Source organism: Python bivittatus, unplaced genomic scaffold (genome assembly GCF_059951505.1).
Source record: "Python bivittatus isolate LINGU-HERP-01145 unplaced genomic scaffold, Pbiv_v1 ctg000080_np1212, whole genome shotgun sequence".
NCBI classification, from domain to species: Eukaryota; Metazoa; Chordata; class Lepidosauria; order Squamata; family Pythonidae; genus Python; species Python bivittatus.
Genome location: NW_028277035.1, coordinates 3,601,156 through 3,623,004, shown reverse-complemented (window position 1 = coordinate 3,623,004; position 21,849 = coordinate 3,601,156). Strand labels below are relative to the sequence as shown.

The 21,849-nt window shown below is 40.5% G+C and overlaps 1 protein-coding gene across 2 annotated transcripts in view; it reads left to right on the top strand.

Moving 5' to 3' along the window:
* The window catches only part of UBE2O (ubiquitin conjugating enzyme E2 O), an 86,233-nt gene that overhangs the window by 42,907 nt on the left and 21,477 nt on the right, over positions 1–21,849 (top strand). For both annotated transcript variants that reach the window (XM_088133398.1, XM_007431846.3), the window contains exons 5-10: positions 864–927; positions 1,863–2,006; positions 4,419–4,528; positions 10,387–10,537; positions 12,629–12,670; positions 19,644–20,152. In XM_088133398.1, coding sequence (XP_087989524.1) covers positions 864–927; positions 1,863–2,006; positions 4,419–4,528; positions 10,387–10,537; positions 12,629–12,670; positions 19,644–20,152 — 1,020 coding nt within the window. The remainder of the gene's footprint in view (positions 1–863; positions 928–1,862; positions 2,007–4,418; positions 4,529–10,386; positions 10,538–12,628; positions 12,671–19,643; positions 20,153–21,849) is intronic.

The window sequence follows — 21,849 nt, the reverse complement described above, 5'->3', positions numbered from 1 at the left end:
ACTAACAACAATTAATATAGATAAATCTTGGAGGTGGGGGGAGCTCAATAAAAAAAAAAAATGGCTTGCATGCAAAAACGTCCAGGTTCAGTTCTTAGCATCTCCAGTTAGGACTGGCTAAGAAAGACTTCTGCCTGAAATTCTGGAGAGTTCTCAACAGTCAAAGTGAAATATATACTGAGTTTAATGGACAATGATTTGATTCAGTATATAAAGGCAATTTACTACACTCCTGTGTCTAACTTTCCTCTCTAGATAATCGTTTGTATCATTTCCTGATTCAGTTGCTTAGTTTTATTATGACGTAAGATAAAAAATTAACTTGGAAAAAAAACATGAACCCTCTTTTCCTTTTTCTCCTGAGATCAGTTCTGTTTCTTTTTACCACTGCCTATAACATGCCAGCATATAACTTGTGCCCCATACCTATCTAATTTAGTGAGGAAAGTGGGAAGTGGAGAATTTGAAAGAATTGCTATCATAATTATTTGGAGTTGCCTGAGAATTGCAGGATCACACCTTCCCTTAAAATTACTAATTATGCTACTTTCTCAACTCAACCAATATTGATATTTATCACTTCCAAACTGATGGATAGGAGCTCAATATTTTCCCCAAAACGTATTAATTTTTTGCAGCAGTCCCTTTTCTATTCAGTTATCACATACTGAATCATTTTTCAAAATGGGTTGATAATGACCTGTATATAGGATACAGTATCATGTACTACATTTTACTACATTTACTACATTGGTTAAATTTGTTAAGTTTTAGTATAAGAGCATGTAAACTAAAATATGCTGTTAAGAAGGTTCTGCTAACTCTTATGCAGTCTGTTTCCCAATGATTTTGTGTTTCTTCAGATGTTCCATGAGCACAGAAGATGCAGCAAAACTCTATGATGTCTGCCCACATGTCAGTGATTCAGTAAGTTTTTTTCATCATTTTTAATAATTCTTAATTTGTAGATATACATTTCAGCATATTCTTGAGGACTTGCTAGAACATAGCCTAGCTGAAACATTATTCAGTGTTAGGGATTTGGGAAAGGAGTGGGGAGAGAGTTAGATTTGCTATTATCATGTAATGTAATGAAATAGTTAAACATTTTTCTGACTGCAAATAGCAGCTTAGGGCATAACTGTTATGTGTGGGTATTTGAAGCTAAAAATCATTCAGATGGAGACAATCCACTTTGTTCCATATACTTCAAAAACATCACCAGAGTTTTGATCCTATCCAAATGTTTTTAATACAGTGTTTTCTCCTGCCAAAAAGTAAATGGCTGACAATAATTTTTGCTTGGAAAAAAATAAATGCAGCAAGACCTGGCCCTTCTCAACAAATAGACATCTCCCCATTGTTGCTTATAGAAACAAGTAAGCTATTGCTCTCAGGTACTATTCATATAGGCTAATAGTCTTCTCTTTGCCTGCCTAATAGTTGGACAATTCATGCATAAGTAACAGTTGTTACCAGCTTTATAAGTAAGGAAGCACACTCAGAGAATGCAGTTTATTGCCAAAGGCTCAAGATGTTAATTAGCACAGGTTAATAGTAGGTTTTTCTATTATTGTGGTCAGTTGAAATTATGTGTTTGTTTCCTTGTACCTCTGAATTCCTTGTACTTTAGCCAGTCATAATTCTATATGAGATTTCTGTCGTCATTTAGAAATGGCTAGAAACTAATTGACTAGAACAGAAAAAAGCACTTTAGGAGGAGCAGGAAGACTAGCCCCAAGTTCTTAAGTATTTCCTTAATGATAAAAATAAGGGTAAAATGCAGGAATTGCATTCCACTGGGACAAATCATGATTTCATAATATCTGACTCGTGCTTCTCATTTTGTTTCATTTTTTCAGGGCCTCTTTTTTGATGATTCATATGGCTTTTATCCTGGGCAAGTTCTCATTGGTCCTTCAAAAGTCTTCTCAAATGTGCAGTGGCTTTCAGGAGTGAAACCTGTACTCAGTACGAAGAGCAAATTCAGAGTTGTGGTAGAAGAGGTATGTTTCAGTGAGCTAACCCTATTATGAGATCATCATTTGGATTTTCCCCAAAACAAAGCCTGGTGTGCAGTCTTCAGATGACTGTGTAAACTCAGAGGGGGACTAGCCTGCTGTTTGAGAAACAATCCCATTTCAGCATTTTTTTTTCTTGCTCAGTTCATAGTCTGAGTTCCTAATAGAAAAAGTCTATAATATGGAAGTTACCTCCATGTAGATATTAGATTTTTAGTATTTGAACAGAGGAATCCTTAGTAAAGGATGCCTCTTGACAGGTAAATGCAGAGGAATGTAGAGATAACCTTGAAGAAGGTACAGTGGGGCAAAAAAGTATTTAGTCAGCCACCAATTGTGCAAGTTCTCCCACTTAAAAAGATGAGAGAGGCCTGTAATTTTCATCATAGGTATACCTCAACTATGAGAGACAAAATGGGGGAAAAAAATCCAGAAAATCACATTGTCTGATTTTTAAAGAATTTATTTGCAAATCATGGTGGAAAATAAGTATTTGGTCAATATCAAAAGTTCATCTCAATACTTTGTTATATATCCTTTGTTGGCAATGACAGAGGTCAAACGTTTTCTGTAAGTCTTCACAAGGTTTTCACACACTGTTGCTGGTATTTTGGCCCATTCCTCCATGCGGATCTCCTCTAGAGCAGTGATGTTTTGGGGCTGTCGCTGGGCAACACGGACTTTCAACTCCCTCCAAAGGTTTTCCATGGGGTTGAGATCTGGAGACTGGCTAGGCCACTCCAGGACCTTGAAATGCTTCTTACGAAGCCACTCCTTTGTTGCCTGGGCGGTGTGTTTGGCATCGTCATGCTGAAAGACCCAGCCACGTTTCATCTTCAATGCCCTTGCTGATGGAAGGAGGTGTTCACTCAAAATCTCATGATACATGGCCCCATTCATTCTTCCCTTTACACGGATCAGTCGTCTTGGTCCCTTTGCAGAAAAACAGCCCCAAAGCATGATGTTTCCACCCCCATGCTTCACAGTAGGTATGGTGTTCTTTGGATGCAACTCAGCATTCTCTCTCCTCCAAACACAACAAGTTGAGTTTAGACCAAAACGTTCTACTTTGGTTTCATCTGACTATATGACATTCTCCCAATCCTCTTCTGGATCATCCAAATGCTCTCTAGCAAACTTCAGATGGGCCCGGACATGTACTGGCTTAAGCAGGGGGACACATCTGGCACTGCAGGATTTGAGTCCCTGGCGGCGTAGTGTGTTACTGATGGTAGCCTTTGTTACTTTGGTCCCAGCTCTCTGCAGGTCATTCACTAGGTCCCCCCATGTGGTTCTGGGATTTTTGCTCACCATTCTTGTGATCATTTTGACCCCACAGGGTGAGATCTTGCATGGAGCCCCAGATCGAGGGAGATTATCAGTGGTCTTGTATGTCTTCCATTTTCTAATTATTGCTCCCACAGTTGATTTCTTCACACCAAGCTGCTTGCCTATTGCAGATTCAATCTTCCCAGCCTGGTGCAGGTCTACAGTTTTGTTTCTGGTGTCCTTCGACAGCTCTTTGGTCTTGGCCATAGTGGAGTTTGGAGTGTGACTGTTTGAGGTTGTGGACAGGTGTCTTTTATACTGATAACAAGGTCAAACAGGTGCCATTACTACAGGTAACAAGTGGAGGACAGAGGAGCCTCTTAAAGAAGTAGTTACAGGTCTGTGAGAGCCAGACATCTTGCTTGTTTGTAGGTGACCAAATACTTATTTTCCACCATGATTTGCAAATAAATTCTTTAAAAATCAGACAATGTGATTTTCTGGATTTTTTTTCTCATTTTGTCTCTCATAGTTGAGGTGTACCTATGATGAAAATTACAGGCCTCTGTCATCTTTTTAAGTGGGAGAACTTGCACAATTGGTGGCTGACTAAATACTTTTTTGCCCCACTGTATGCAGGAACAAATAAGGGAAAATAAGAGACAGTTCAGCCCTAGGAAAGGTGGAGGCATGAGAAAGAAATTCATAATAAACCTGCCCTTGATTCTGTTTGGTTTAAAAGGAGGCAGGGGGGGAAAACCAGTCAGACTTTCAAGATTTTGTTGTTATACCTACAATAATAAAGTGGCAGTCCTGTACTACAATCTTTGTGCTATCTGTTTCCTGACCTGGCCTATGCTGAAGGGCTAGCAGAAAATAAAAAAATATATATTTGTCTAATATGTTGTGCATCTCTTTAAGATGCATTATTAATATTAGGATTATATCCCAGAAAGAGATGGAAATCAAAAGGAAATTCAGAATGTAAGACAAAAGACCCTGGAGGGTGGCTCAAAAAAGTAAACACTATCAGAAATTGTATTTTAATTTTGCAAATGGCTTTAGTTACAAAGTACAAGGACATTCTAATGAAATACTTTTCTTAAAATCCACCTTTTTGTTCCCTAGGTACAGGTAGTAGAACTGAAAGTTACTTGGATCACTAAAAGCTTCTGTCCTGGGGGAACTGATAGTATAAGCCCACCACCATCTTTAATCACACAAGAGAATTTATCTAGGTAAGAAGTAGTTCATACCAGCTTTCTCAAAGGCCTGCTCTCAATAAATTGCTTAATGTCTTTAAATTGATAAAAGTAGAATAACAACTTGCTTTCTTACAATGCATTGTTTTATAGCTACCCCTCAGATCTTACTGGGGGGAAACTCAACATAGTTAATCTGGATGTTCACAGTGAATGGATCAGTTCTGCTTGAAACAGGCAATCTTGAAAGTATGTAAGTGTATCACACCATGTAGGGTTCAGTAGGCAATGACAGCATTATTGGCAACCAATGCAATGCCCATAACACCAGGATTATATGATTATGACAGCTGTTGCAACCAGTAAATAGGCTGCTGCACTTGGTATGAACTGCAAGTTCCACGTAGTCTTCAAAGGGAGTCCCATGTAGAGTACATTGCAGTAGTCTCAACTAGAGATAATAAGAGTATGGGTAATTGTTGTCAGGGCCTCCTGTTCCAGGTAGGGCTATAATTGGCATACTAGCTAAAGCTGGATAAAATTCCACCTAACCACAGCTTCCACTTACCTACCCAGTAGTAGTCATGAATCTAGGAGGATCTGAAAGTTGTAGACCTGCTCCTTCAGAAGGAGTGCTATCCATCCAGAGTGATCAGCAGGTAAAGAGCCAGATGGTTTCTGGACAAACATCATATTTATCTTGCTTAGTTTCAACTTCAGTTTCTTCCTTCCCATCCAGTTCTTCTTGGCTTCCATGCACACACAAGGTCAAGACCTCCACAACATTTCTGTCCAGACCTGAGTTAGAGATGTATATTTATTATTTGTTTGTGCATTTGGTAGACTTATATCCTGCTTTTTGCTCAGGAATTCAGAGTAGTGTGCAGAGTGCTCCCTTGTCCCATTTTCCTCCATAATAACAACTCTGGGAAGTAAGTTGGACTAGGAGAATGTGAGTGGTCCAGAGTCACATATCTGAGTATCAATGTATTGATGATACTGTACCCTGAGCCTACTGATGACCTTTCTCAGTGGTTTTGTGTAGATATTAAAAAACCCAAGAGAGCAACTGTTGGGTTGATATCTCCTCTCCACTTACCCCTAGGCTAAAGCTACCCACTTAAGCAGAACCATTGAAGAAGCATGCTCCCAATTCCTGTCCTTGTAGGCAGTCCACAAGAATAACACAGTCAGTGGTACTGAAAACTCCTAACAGGTCCAGAAGAACCAGAACAACATACTTCCCCCTCTTTCACTGTCATCCTTTTCCCCAATGAGATGTTGCCTGCTTCCTGGATCACCCCTTGCCCCCCTCATGAAGAAGTCAGATTGAGCATGAATCAAGCCCTCAAGTGGTAGAGTTCATCCCACTGAAATTGGGATGATCCTCAGAATTGATGGACAAATGAATCCCAGGTAACCTTTCAAGCCATTATCCGACTCATCTCCTCCGAACTTGCTTATGTAGAATTTGAATGAGGTCATCAGTGCAGTATTGCACAAACTTTTCTTAGTTCTTCCTCTGTTTCACCAACCCAAAGGGAGTGGATCACTCTAAATGTGGTTATTGGGCCATCCTCTACTGATGCAGACAAGGTAGAGAAGTAAGAACACTTTGCTACTGTTGTCATCACAGTGTAGGTTCAAACATGAACTGTTACCCATGTTCAAAGTTTACAACCAGTTTTATTCCACTGATACTCCAGACATCTCTCCAGCTGCTTCATCTCCTAGAGTTTTTCATCTCAGCCCTTGAGCTTTAGGAGGAAGAATACAGTATAAATCTAACAAATGAAATAAAATGTAATTACAGAATTCAAGGCGTAGACATGCTCTGAATTTTGTTGGAGAGCTAGTTTGGTTTACTGGCTAAGGCATTGAACTAGGAGAAGGGAGACCTGAGTTCTAATCCTGCCTCAGGCACAAAGCCAGTTTAGTGACTTTGGGCCAGCCACTCTCAACCCCAGGAAGAAGGCAATAGCAAACCACGTCCGAAAATGTTGCCAGAAAGCTTCCAGGTGAGGACAGCTGACTTCCAGGTGAGGACAATGGCAGACTAAGACCTTTCCAAGGGACAGACCCGGGTCAATGGAGCCTCTCCAGAGGAGAGGCCAAGAGATCGCCCACTTGAGCTCTGGACACCTGCTCCTCACGAGGAGACTGCAGGATTGCAGTCAACTCATCAGTCAAAGCACCAGGAGTTGTGGGAAAGACATCAAGTTCACAGCCGCAGTGGAGCCTGTAAAGACACTGCATTCACTAAAACCTCACTTTTTTAAGCACATTTGAATTAAAATTACTTCAAAGCTAAAAGAGATCAGTTTAAGAAAAGTAGTTTTTAAAAAACCTTCCAGTGAATGACACTTCATTCCAGGTCAAAGAAAAGAATAAAATAACAATTTAAAGAATTCAAGATTAATGGCAAAAGGCTTAACAAGAACTTAACCTAAGAAAGTTTAAAATGGATTAAAGGGCCAGTTAAATTTGAAATATTAGGATTTTTATTAAAATGTTTTTAACATAAATAAAATAATACCCTCATGGGAACACAGATTGTTTAGAGTTCTAGTGGAAAGACAATTGGTGGACTTTGCAAAACAAAGAGATAAAAGAAATTTGAGACAAACTATGTGACCGTAGAATTATAGAGTGTCAGAAGGGATCAAAGATTTAGAGACTAGAGAATGGCGAAAAAGAAAAAAAAGTCTCCCCTTTACTTCTACTTTTGTACCTGATAAAACGGCTGTTTTTAGAAAAGCAGTGAAACCTACAGAAATGACAGAAAAAGGTATCACACTTGAGACATTTCAAAAGTTCTTTGAGGAATTGGGAAAGAAGGTTGCAGCTACAGTAACAGGATCATTAACTGCCTATTGGAATGTATCATTTAAAAGAAATCTGAAAGAGGACTTAAAAGCACAGGTAGTCCTCTAGTTACGACCATTTGTTCAGCAACCATTTGAAGTTATGACGGTGCTGGAAAAAATGGACTTACGACTGGTCCCTGAAGTTATGGCTGTTGCAGAGCCCCCACGATTACGTGATCATGATCTGGGCACTTTGTAACCCATTTGCACTTATGACTAGTTGCCAAGCACCCTGTGATCACCTGATCGCCATTTGCAACCTTCCCTGCTGGCTTCCTACAAGCAAAGTCAATAGGGAAGCCAGCAGGGGAGGTCACAAGTTGCTCAGGTAAGCCTCCCCCACCCAGTACCACAACCTCCTTCTCCCTCCGCTCACATGCACTGCGCCCTCCACTCCCTCACATGCACCAGCTCCCTCCTTCCCCTTCATTCATGTGCACCATGCCCTCCTTCACTCGCTCACACACACCAGCACCCTCCTTCCCCCTTCGCTCACTTGCATGCATACACTGTGTTCTCCTTCCCTCCGCTTCTTCCCATGCACCACGCCCTCCGCTTGCTCACATGCACCAGCGCCCTACTTCCACCTTCACTCACACACACGCATCATGCCCTCCTTCCCTTTTTGGCTTGCTCACACACACTATGCCTCCTTTATGCTGTGCTGTGGTTCTGGGGCTTTGCAGGAGGAAGGAGAAAGCCTCATAAATGGCCAGCAGCTTCCAATGTGAGCTGCAGAGTGCGTGTCAGAAGCGCCCCTGGAGAGTCCTTCCGTGCCCAGAAGCACCCCTGAAGCTCTTCTCCAGCACCAGAATCACCCCTGGAGAGTCCTCGAGTGAGGGAAGGAGGGTGCATTGCATGTGTGTGTGTAAACAAAGGGGGAAAGAGGATGCAGTGCGTGTGAGCAAGCAAAGAGGGAAGGAAGGCACTGGTGCATGCGAGGGAAGGAGGGTGCTGGTGCATGGAGTGAAGGGGAAAGAGCACACTGGTTTGTTTGAGTGAGCAAAGGGGGAAGGAGGGCCAAGGAGCCCCTGAGCCACAGAGTGGCAAGGAGCCTCAGAGCTGCACAGTTCTGGGGCTGGTTGCCACCCCGCAAGACAAGGTGCAGGGAGGCCAAAAGGGAAGAGATGGGGGGAGATAGGTGGGGGGAGTTGGAGGTAGTCCCTTAGCTTACTGAGGCTCAAGGCTGGGAGGGACCAAGCCTGGAATGCCTTGGATTGGGGTGGGGCTTTGGCTAATGATCCGTGGTTTTCACTTAACAAGGGCAATGGGAAGTGCTGGGAGTGCCATGGTTAAGTGCTGTGGTCATGTGATGTCTCATTTTACAACCACATTGCTTAGCAACAGATATTTTGGTCCTAGTTGTGGTCGTCTCTACCTGTAGAGACAAAAAATAATCTTAAAGAATTTACAGGACAACTAAGTGGAGAGTTAATTCAAAGTGAAGTCAAGGTGGAAATTTTGGAAAATAAAACAAATTTTGGAAAACAAAACAGAGATGATAATCAGAGGGGAGATACAAACATTAAGTCAAGAGATGAAAAATGATGTGGATAATGGACTATTACTAGATTTACAAGGGAAAGGAGGACTTACACCACAGCTTGGTGAAAATAGTAAGGAGAGGGTTGTTGAAGCCTCAAAAAAAATTTTAGGGTGGGCAAAAGAAGATATGGATGAAGACCAAGTCCTACAAAATATTTTAAGGTCAAGTTAAGGATTAACAATGTCAGAATACTATGCAAGAGCAAAGAATATAAAATTAACTTGTTTGATCAGGGATAAAGGTAAGTACTTTTATAAAATACAGGAAATGCTTCATGGACTTTTTGCGGAAACCAGACAGAACTGTCACTGATTTTTGGATTTGTGGATTGAAATAGGTTGGGATACGGGAAGAAGTGATATATGTAACGTAATTTCAAAAGGAGAGGAAAGATATAAAGTTGCTAGTACCTACTGTGAAGAAGATCGGAAGTAATTTCTTTAAATATCTTTTTTTCCTTTTCCTTTTTTATTTTCTGCACTCTCTATTTTCTGTTTATATTTCTTTTTCCTCTATTTCTCTTTCTCTCTTTAATTTCGTTTTGTATTAGCTTTTATTACTGTTAAAAATCTTCAATAATTTTTTTTTTTTTTTAAAAGAAACAAAAACGTTGCCAAGAAAACTGCAGGGACTTGTCCAGGTAGTCACCAATCTGACTCAAACCAAAAAAAAAAAAAAATTGAGCTTCCTCTGTTTTATCCTAAAAACATTATGTTTGTTTGGGTTGGGGGGGAGGGATTATCCACTGTGGTTTGTAAATCATGGTTTCTTTCTTGGCATGGATTTTACATCAACTAAACCAAAACAAATGCACCATATGATGGATTAATATACGTGAAAATGATATTAAGACATGCATACATGTGAGTTGCTGGGCATGCAGATTTTGAAAATCTGCTTAATTCTCTCTACAACAAAAGCTTATATGTATTGTATGATATTATATGACTCCTCAGCTTGCATCCAGCCTTCTGTTTGCCTGCCCTACCCAGAGTCATTTTTAAGATGGGCGGCTATACAAATGTTTTAAATAAATAAATAAATTTCTGGAAAGAATTGATCTGGAAGGCCCAGTAAATGTGGAGTTTGCTTAGTATAAAAGTTTCAGCGTCAGCAGTTCTGTACTGAGGGGCTCTAGGATAACTGGGTTCTGAAGGAATAAAGCTTTTGAGCCATGTACATGTGCATACGTGTGTGCACGCCTGTGCATCTCATGACCTGTTTCTGTATATGGCTTGAAACCCAATCCCTCCTACTAAAGGAGTATGTTTTCCATTAGTAAATCTTTTTTATTATTGAGTTTAGTCTAATTTGTTTGTAAAATTAAGTGGTTATCTTTTTAAATCCTGTGATTTCCCAAATAGCGTATCACTGTGCATATACTTGAAAACACGTTTAGACCTTTCAGCCAACACTAAAGAATCAGGAAGAAGATACCATCCAGCAATAAGGTGATACTGCTTTTGTTTTGCTTTTAATAGGGTAAAGCGTCTGGGCTGTTTTGACCATGCTGAGCGGCAACTTGGGGAAAGGTGTCTCTATGTATTTCCAGAGAAAGTGGAACCAGCAAAAATCACGTGTGAATGCCCAGAGAGAAACTGTGTTCTGGGAGAAGGATCTGTTTCCAAGAAGGTATGTGCCCTGGTATAACTTGACTGACAATATCAAACTATTTACTTCTGACAAGTCCGCTTTATTCATTACTTCTTGTTCAGCTCTGTATATCCCCACTATTGCTGATTTCTGCTATGGTTAAGAAGATGGAATGGTCTCCAGGAGCTGCATTCCCTTTCTTCACTCTGTCTCCCAGGCCCTCGTATTTTAAGAAACACCTGAGCACAATATTAATTGAATGCTTAACCACGTTCGGACATCACTTAGGCTTGTAGGTTGTGCAGACATGGGTTAGCATAAACTGTGCTTAATTATTAGTATTATATTCCCAATCTACACATCAGCAAAGGATTAGGGAGAGATGAATGTTAAGTGCTCCCAGAATTTTGAACTGAATTCCTCTAGTGTTGGAGGGAAATACACATAATAGTTGATCATTCAGAGAAAATGCATAGTGTTCTGTTCTTTGGATTAATTGATAAATAGTGGAAGTTGCCTGAGCCCCTGAATACTGATTTATAACAAATTTTTCACATGAGAAATGCTTGTTATTTACGCATAGTAACCTGGGTCTAGTTTTGATGCATTTCAACACCTTTGTGTACTGTTTCAGATAAAATCTGGATTAAAATCCAAATCTGAGATGCAGATTAATTCAGAATTTATATTGTAGAGGGCTGTTTAAGCATTTCACAAATTGCAAGCAATCTATCCCACATGTTTAACATTTTTTATATTGCAATCTATATTTAGTATAATACATGGTATCTTACTGTTTTACAATCATAATAATATCTGACAAATGTATGCCCTTGACACTTCATAGCCAATATTTCCAACCATACACCCATTATTTTTATAAGCAGCTTTGGGACTAATGTAAAATGTTAATATAGTGAGATTTCAGTTACACATTCTTTAAGCTAGGCCTGTTAAATCTCATTCACGAAAGAATACATAGCACATGCCAAGTATGGTGGCTCAGCCAAGCCTTGCTTTTTTTTCTTATTTTAAAATAGTGAAATACAAAAATACCTACATCACCAACAGAGTAAAAAGATAGTGAAAAAATAAAACCTAGATATATCAAACTGATTAAAATAAACTAAATATGGTATGACAAAAGAAATTAACCAAAAAAAGATCCATATGGTAACTATAGATAACAGTATACAGTTAATTCAATCCTTTAGCTCATCATTAAATCTAGACCATATATCAACGTTGTACGCTGCCCAGAGTCACCTTGTGTGAGATGGGCAGCTATATAAATATGATAAATAAATAAATAAAAATAAGCATATTATGCCATCTTATTTTTAGAACACACAGTCTTTTAAAAAAGAATTAGCAAGCTCATATCTTGGAAACATTCCTTAAAATCAGGAGAGTAACTTTCTTTCCAGTGATGTAAAATTATCTTCTTTGCCATGCCCCAGGCTTGATGAGATAAGAAATTCCACTTTTCAGGAATATAGTTCAACAGCATATTGAGATCCTTAAATACATTATTTCTTCCCCAAATTGTATTGACCTATGTAGTAATCTGAAACCAAAGCAAGGCTGTAGCTAGAGAAGACCAAATTGTGTGAGTTAAAGAATATTCAAATTTCTTAGAGTGTCAGCATAAGAAATCCAGCGTCTTTTCCCTTTTAAACAATCTTTGAGGAGTCCAATAAACACAAAATAATATTGTCTGGTGAATTTCATTTTGAGATCATAAGTATAAATTAAAGTATATTTCACATTTCTTAGCTAAGGCTAAATCTTCCCATGCTTGCTTAGAGGTCGAAAAAAATAAAATGTGGAAGACCTTGTCAGGCTTCAAAACATGGCTGACCATCTGTACAAGGATTGCAGGTAAAGCAGTGTGCCTCAGTGGTTTCAAGTTAGAGTATAATATTTTTTTTCTTTCAAACCAGCATATTCTTCCAAGAAAAACATAACTTTAAAATCTATTTCTTAGTCTTTTTTAGGGGTTACAATACAAATGAAAATGTGAATAAAATGTTTCCAAAACTGTGGAATATTTTTCTAAATGTATTTTACCTCTGTTACAATCCTTTGCATTCAACAGTAATACCAAAATTATGGTGTTTAATATTGCAGGTGGCCTGTCCTTGTTTCGTATCCAACGTAAAGCCTGAAAAGGTACTGTAATATACACTTGTTCTCTGTCTGAAAACACCTGAATCTTCAATATATTTCTTGCTAAAATCCAGTTATTTTACACTCATTTTCTGATATAAAAGTCAGCAGCAGATTTTGCCATTTATTCGTAACATTCTATATGAATCTCAGTATTTCTGGAGAATTTATTAGTGCAACTTTTTAAAGCAGCTAGCAGATTATGTATTTTAACCATTTTTAATAATTTTCTGCATACCTACCCATCATGCTATTTCCTTGCAGGGTAAGCAACATTATGATAATATATATGTATAAGAGTGTGTGCGTGTGCGCATGTGCGTGCGCGTTTGTGATTAAGTCATGAGATAAGAGAAGGAAATACAACACTATGTAATTTGCACTGGTGCCATCCATTGTGTCTCTCCATAATTTTCTGTCCTTGCAAATCCACCGTATAAATACACTGAGTCATAGACTACCTTTGCTTGCTTCAACCATATAAATATACTGAGTCATGCTCTACATTTTGTTCTTTATAGCAATTTTCTGTTTCAATATCACACACATCAGTATGATGTAAGTGAAGAGTTGGTATCTTACAGGACCTTTAAGGAAAGAGAAGGATGCATGCTTCTAATGCAGACATTTACTACCTATTCAGAATAATTCTTTCTTACATTTGAGATAGAATACTTATGGTGGGTATAGAACCTGAACAATAATGTTTGTTAGGGAAGCCCATTGGTTGTACTTTTACAACTGGACCTTGTCACGGCCCTCCTCTTCCCTATAATCCTGCCAGCAGATTATTTGTTTGAGTCTGGAAAAAGAAGTGTATTTCTCCCTTAACAGCATTTATGATAGAAAGAGACAGAACAGTTGTACTATTGTATATTCTTTCTGTTTTTGTTTGCGGGGGGGGTAGATTGGGGCGGTGTTAGAAGAACATTCTCCCTCCTTCCCTTGGGCCAGGACTCCGGGCTGGCACCAACATTGTCTGTTTCCTAGAATAAAAGCAAAAATAAACAATCTGCTGTGACATAGCCAAGGGGGGGCGGGGTGATGAGGATAGATGCACTGGCACTCTGATGAGACACTGCCCTGTTTCGTCATTTAGGGGTGAATTACTTAGCACTAAGAGCGGATAGTGGATTTTCTCCTTTGTTTTGATTTTCCTGCGGAGATGGAGAGTACTTCAGTTACCTGGAAGAAAACTTTTTTAAAAAATATAAAATAAGATTGTGCTAGGCTACAGTTTAGAATGCAGATTTTCTTCTGCTTGGAGACTACCCCATATTATATTATTCCATCATTTAATCATTGAGGAAATCTAAAAGCCTTTTTCTACATAACCACATGATGGGCTACATTTCATTTCATTTTCACCAGGAAGATAATATTGTGAATCAGACTTTGTATCAAAATTGACTAGTAAAATTTCCACCATGGGGTAACATGGGTAACATCTGAAAGAGTATTGCAAGGCAGCATGTTTAATCTGTATTTGCTCTTTTGGCTTTGAAGGATAAGTAAGCATTTATAATCAGGGTTAAAGTTTTGTATTCAATTTATGATTTAGACATACTTTCTTTTAGTTGCAATAGCCAGATTTTCAGTTAATGATAGAAAATTGTTTAAGTTGGCTTTCTCCTAACTTTCTAACAAAAAACAAGGAGATGTGCCCTTGCATTGTGTATGCACATAACTATACATAAATGCAAGTAAGTATATCAACAAACCTACACTGAAAACTTCCTTCTTCCCAAAGTCTTTACATTTTTCCTACTTCTTTCCGTTTAGCAGTTTACATTTGGTGGGTTTTGTCTTGAGTCCTGTATATTCTTCACATTTTTTTCTATTTGCCCTTATACTGGCATCTTAAGGAGGGGTGTGTGTGTGTGTGTGTTTAAGATTTCATTTGATTTTGTATATTTGTGATTTCATCCCCATCGCTCAAAGGTTCCTGGAAGTGATGCTCTGCTGCTGTGTTGATTTCGTTCTTCACTGCTGCTAGTGAAATGAGCCTGCTTAATCACATTCTGAACTGCCACATTCTGGGTATTTCTTGTATCAGTAATGTGCAAAGTAGCCATTTGACTCATAGCCATTAATATATCAAAGGTCTCTTAAACAACTAGGATAAAGCAGAGGTTGGACCTTTTTTTGAAAGAAATGTAGATGTATTGCAAAGGTATGTCAAAGTGAACATACGTCATATGTCAAAGTGAACACTTTCCGTTCAGATAGTTTTTTGTGAATGACATGGTATCCACAGTTCAGGTACGTGGGCAACTTATGGTTTTCAAGATATTGCTGAATTGCAACTCCCAGCATTCTTTCATACCAGCCATACTGGCTGGTCTGCTGGGAATTGTACTTCAGAAACATATATCTAAAGCCTGTAGATCCTTTCGTAAGCATTTGAGCTGGAGCTATAAAGGCCTTTATGAAGGAACAGTGGGTTAAAATTAAGGAGAAGAAAAGCCATATAAGCCAAATCCTTAAATTGATCTGAGAGCTGCCATTCCAAAAGCAATGAATAACATTTTGCTTTAAAAAAAAAAAAATTCCCAATATCTTTTTTTCTGCATGTCCATATCTGTGAAGCTATATTGGAATTGCCTGTGCAAATTGCTAGGATGTACTTCCTTTTCAAACCATTCCAAATTCATAATGTTGCTTACCCTAGAAGAGAATAGCTTGATAGTTATCTTTGTTTGTATGTAATCTTGAATTTTGCTGATAATTTAGAGTCTAAACAGAAGAAGGAATCATGGTGGTCACAATTGCTTTATTTCTGTCTTGGAGCAAGCATGAAAGCATCAGGATAAAAATTAAGTAATACACAGAAGTTAGTGAAATCATTCCACTGAAGACCTTTGTGTAATCTTTCAGAGCACAAAAACATGCTTTTTAAAAAAACACAGAAGGGCTGTTGGGGATACGTTCTTTAGTCTTTCCCCTCCTGTTCATGGAGGACTATATGGAAATGTAACCCATGAAAAACACCATTTTTGCATGGACAGGAAGGGATTCAGCCCCTTCCCTTCCCTTCCCTTCCCTTCCCTTCCCTTCCCTTCCCTTCCCTTCCCTTCCCTTCCCTTCCCTTCCCTTCCCTGTTTTGTCAGAGGGGCTTTTGCCCCAAATGTTGGTGACGACTACTACTACTACTACTACTACTACTACTACTATTATTATTATTATTATTATTATTATTATTATTATTATTCAAATTTGTCACTGCCCATCTTGTTGAAACAATTCTGGGCAGTTTACAGCAGAGATAAAATTAATTAAAATGCAATATAAAAACAGTCCTAATAATAAATAGTTTCTAAGAAAGATGGAGAGTTGGCGAATAATTCAAGGGAGCGTCGTCAGGGCACTAAGCACCCTCAGGGACGGTTAGAGCCCATATCACCCCATGCACACTGGCAGAGCCAGGTCTTTAAACCTTTTTGGAAAGCCAGGAGGGTAGGGGCCCGCCATACCTCTGGGGGAGAATATTCCAAAGGGCAGGGGCAACATCAGAGAAGGCTCTCCTTCTGGGCCCCGCCAGCTGACATTCTCTCACTGATGGGGTCCGCAACATGCCCTCTGCCTGACCAGGTGGGACGGGTTGATGTAATGGGGATGAGATGGTCCTTCAAGTAACTGAACCCATGCCATGTAGGGCTTTAAAGGTGATAACCAACACCTTGAATTGGACCCGAAAGCAGACTGGCACCCAGTGCAGCTCCCGCAGCAAGGGTGTTACATGTGCCCTCCTAGGGGCACCTGATATCAGCATGGCTGCATTTTGAACCAGCTGTAGCTTCCGGATACTCTTCAAGAGTAGCCCCATGTAGATAGTCCCATTTCAGTAGTCTAACCAAGAGATGACCAGGACATGAGTGACTGACCGAAGAGCCTCCTGATCCAAGAAGGGGCATAACTGGCACATCACATGAAGCTGGGCAAAGGCTCTCCTGGCCACAACTGCCACCTGCTCCTTGAGCAGGAGTCGCAAGTCCAGGAGGACCCGCAGATTATGCACCAGGTCTGCTTGTGGCAGCGCAACCCTGTCCAAAACCAAAGATGGTTCTTGGATAGAGAGGGCCCTCCAATCCACAGCTACTTTGTCTTACCAGGGTTCAGCTGAAGCCTCCAGACCCCCACAGCCTCCAGGCACCACAAAAGGGTGGTTACGGCATCACTCAAGTCACCTGGGATGGAGATGTATAACTGGGTATCATCTGCATGTTGATGATACCTCATCCCATGGTGGCGGATGATCTCATTCAGTGGTTTCATGTAGATGTTAAAAAGGAGCAGAGAGAGTACCAAACCCTGCAGCACTCCACAATAGAGGGGCCATGGGGTGGATCTCTCGCTCCCAATCAACACCCGTTGGGATCAACCTTGGAGGAAGGAAGAAAACCAGCGCAGAACTGCGCCGCCCACTCCCAACTCCCTAAGTCAACCCAAAAGGATACCATGGTTGATGGTATTGAAAGCCTCTGAGAGGTCAAGAAGAGCGAGGATGGATGCACTACCCCCATCCCGCTCCTGCCAGAGATCATCCATGAGTGCGACCGATGCTGTTTCCATCCTGAATGCAGACCTGAAACCTGACTGGAAGGGGTCCAGATAATCTGTTTCCTCCAGGATCCTCTAGAGTTGCAACTCCACCACCTTCTCAACCACCTTCCCTAAAAAGGGGAGATTGGAGATTGGATGAAAATTGTCCAGTATGGTGGGATCCAGTGATGGCTTCCTGAGGAGGGGCTGCACCAGTGCCTCTTTAAAGGCCATTGGAAACATTCCCTCCCTCAAGGATGAATTCACCATTGCCTGGACCCACCCACATGTCACCTCCCAAGTAGCCTTAACCAACCAGGAGGGACATGGATCTAGTTAGCAAGTGGTGGCATTGACCATTCGGAGAACCCTGTCCACTTCCTCGGGTTCAACAGGATCAAACCATTCCCAGATAACAGGGTAAGTCCATATCCTGAGCATCTCTATAGACCATGCTGCATGCTTGGTATCCAACTGGGACTGGATACGAGCGATTTTATCCTTCAGATGCCCAGAAAACTCCTCTGCGCAGCCCTGTAAATGGGCCACTGGGCCCCTCTTTCCCAAAAGGGATTGGGTGATGTTAAACGGGTGCTGGGCAGCATTCTGCAGATGCAATAAGAGCGGGAAAATGTTGGCGTTTCACTGCTCTTACCACCATAAGGTAGGCCTTAATTGCGGCTCTAGTTCGGTCATGTTCGGTCCTCGTTTTCCTCCAGCGGCGCTCTAGACATCTCTTAATCCTTTTCAACACCCTCAACTCCTCCATGAACTGCGGGGAGTATCAGGCTCGATGGGTTAGGGCACGGGTGCAATCTTGTCCAAGGTATCGGCCACTTTCCTATTCCAGGCGGCGACCGAGGCCTCCACTGGACCATGCAGCAGACCCTCAGGCATAACCCCCAGCTCCCTTTGGAACTCAGTTGGGTCCATCAGTTGCCATGGGTGGACCAGTTGAATAGGTCCCGCCTCCCTGTGGAGGGGGATAGCGTAGGAGAACCTCAGGGCCACCAGGGCATGATCTGACCATGACAAGTGGGACAGATGTAATTCCTCCTTCAGGTCACATTGCTACTGCTCTGAAAAAACCAAGTCCAGTGTGAGACCACTGTCCAGAGTCGGGTCACAAATAATCTGGGACAGGCCCATTGCCGCCATGGTGGCTGTGAACTCCCAAACCACCTCTGAGGCACCATAAGTCCAGGGAACTCCACCGCCAGCCCCGCAACAGCCTCCAGCAGCTCAGGCAGGGAGGAGGCTGGTACAGCAACAACAATCCTAACCGTTCTTGCGAGCCCAACTTCAGGAGCAGGGTCTCACAATTGGCCACTTGTGGAGCAGCGCCCCTGAAGGCCAACAGAGCTTCTCAGATGACAACCGCTACCCCTCCTCCCCTGCCCTGGGATCTCAGCTGATGCTAGACCATGAACCCAGCTTGGCACATTTCCGAAAGGGACACCCCTCCCTTCAGGGCCCAGCTCGGTGATACACGCCAGGTCGGCCCGCTCCTCAGTGATCAGATCACATATAAAGGGGGCCTTGTTAACTGACCTGGCATTGAGAAGCAGCAGCCAAAAACCAGGGCCTCCATGGGTCCGCTGTCCAGGGCCTGGGTCTGAATCCAGAGGGCTGGAACACGCCATTGGTAACAAACACCAGGGGCGCCTTCCCTGAGAGTGGCCCACCCTCTGACTCCTGTCATAATGTTGTCTCCCCTTCACCACCTGAATGGTATAACCCACCCTAAACCCCCCAGGCACTTCAGTTCCCCCAAATACCAAACCCCCAGTTTCCCTAGTGAGGGGACCCTCCATCCAATCATACAACAGGCACCCAGTCAATCAATTATAGCTACTCTTTTACTGTTCCTAGTTTAGTTCCCTAAACTATTCTCCATGCACTTGCCCATAATGGTAGATTATTTTCAGATAGAAAATAATACAATAAAACCTTACTAAAAAATTATAAAAACCTTTTCTTCTTTGTGTATTTTCTAAAAGTCTTTGGGTAGGTAATGCAGAGACCTGATATTTATAAACATTCATCAGTTGTGGCAGCAGCAAAAGATATAGTTAGAAGCACAGTACAGAAATAAGGTGTGCCAAGGAGTAAAGAAATAAGAAATAAAAGTCATTTAGATTCCTTAAGCAATGAGCATCATGTGCTTTAGGTGACAGATAACAGTTCTAGGTAAGCAAGTAATTTTTAGCTCCCAAGTAGGCAGCACATCTTTTTTTATTGGCTCAATTCCTTAAGCGGTGGGAAATTTTATTCCAGAAATTGCATTCTGATGAAACATTAGGCTATGGATAATATATAGCACCTTTTTTAGCAAAATATTAAACGAAATAGTATGACTAGCTCTGATGAAACTTTTCTCCAAGTGTGTATTCATCTTGAACTGTGTTTCTTGACCTGCACTGATTCTCTGTAGGTAAGGAGACTACTGAAGAAACAAATAGTGAAGATCATGTCATGTTCCCCAGACAGTCAGAGTACCCTTGATCTCCCCGAAGGAGAATCTGCTGCAGCAGGTGATCAACAATCTGAACATCTTAAAGCAAACTTGAAATGTGGAGCAGAGGACTCTGGCAGTGATACTGTAAGCTTGCAGGAGGTAAAGAGAGAGCACATTAATGAAACAAGGAAAAGCTTGTCTTGTGAAGCAGCTGGCCTGCAGTTGCAACCACCGTTTGTACTGAAACGGGATGATGGCTCCTCAGACTACAATCTGCAGTCTATAGAACAGGATGCTGATGATGAAGCAGCCGATGACACAGATGACACGAGCTCTGTAACATCTTCTGCCAGCTCCACAGCTTCTTCTCAAAGTGGCAGTGGTACAGGACGCAAAAAAAGTATCCCGCTTTCTATTAAAAACCTCAAGAGGAAACATAAGAAAAAGAAAACCAAGGTTTCCCGGGAATTTAAACCAGGTGACAGGTAAGATCAGACCTCATATCATCCCACCCATACATATCATTAAGTTCTACCTGTTCTGATTTCTTGCTAAAACTCTGTACTTAATTCAATAACATATAAATAATAAAATATCTCTTAATGAGAGTGTAAGAAGACTTGTGTTGCCCACAAACTACAGATATAGTTTTCAAGCTATATCTATTTAAAATCTAGCTTAATATATCTTAAATAGATATCCAATTAAAATTTATACCTTCCTTAGGCAAGAAAAGAGTTAAGCAAAGCATAAAAGCTTTTTCCAAAAATAATCAGCTGACTCAGTGTTCTTTTTGCACTAATCAAACCCCAATATATTGACACTTACCCCACTGTTAATAATTATTAAAATAATAACCTCTTTGGAAAACCAAGTGAGTTTCTGGCAGGACAATTCTGCCTTGATGGCTAACAAAAGATTTTCCTTGGTATTGAATTGTATCTTTGTATTTTTTTGTATTTTTTTAAAGAAGCAGTCTCCCATTAAAAGAATGGTCAACAAATTGCACATTATCTCTCCAGCAGGTTGGAGGGTAGGTAGAGATTTTTGGTTGCCAACAAAGACTTGATGAATATTGTATCTGTAATGCAAACAGTATTACTTCCAGTAGTACATAAGCTTCATTTAAGTTGAGCTTTTACCAGAGTTACTATGTCTTGGCTGCAAAAATCAGATGACTCAATGGCAGTAAAGAAATAAAGAAGATTCTGACTCTTTACTGGAAATCAATTTGCCAAATCAGCCTTTGCTGCTTAGAACCAGTAGCCCTAACATTTATCCTTGAATAATTGTTTTGTAGAAATTACTTAGGAAACAAGGACATATGTAATATATATCATATGCTTTCATTTCTGAAGATGTTAATTCAATCTTCAGTGCTGTCATTAAAAATAAAGGAAAAAAAGTTAAAGATCTGAGGTAATGTGCATGCAGTTGCATCATCCTTTCAATCTAAAAATCAATCAGTAGTTAATATAAAAACAGCTAAAAGCAAGTAAAACTATCACACAGAGGGGAAAATACTGACAACCCAATATTCATTAATACTTGCATGGGAAATTAAAAGGAGAGTCAGTTTGGTCTAGTGGTTAAGGCACCAGGCTAGAAATCAGGAGACGGTGAGTTCTAGTCCCACCTTAGACATGAAGGCCGGCTGGGTGACTTTGGGCCGGTCACTCTTTTTCAGCCCAACTCATCTCACAGGGCTGCTGTTGTGGGGAAAACAGGAGGAGGAAGGAGTATTAGGTATGTTCGCTGCCTTGAGTTATTTATAAAAATAATAAAGGTGGGATAAAAAAAAATCTAAAAAAAAAATTGCAGGGTTATATGCTAGATGAGGAAACCACCTCCATATTGCTGCCAAGAAAATTACAAGGACATGCCCATGAAATCCCCAGGAGTCAATCACAAAGAAGGCTACCTTTTATTCATCACTTTCAAATTTTCATGCACATGTACAATGAAAAAAATGTACAAGTTTTGAACAACAAAGCAACCAAAACAAGTGATTTTTTGCAGAAGTTGGCCAGGATTAATCTAAAATGTTTAAATCTCTTCTTCATCCTTGGAGAAATAGAGCAATGAATGACGTTTGGTAAGAATAGAAGCTGCTGAAGTGCAGCTGAAGAAAGCTAGTGAAGTGGTTTGGTTTGATGAATAATAGTACGCTTCTTATAATATT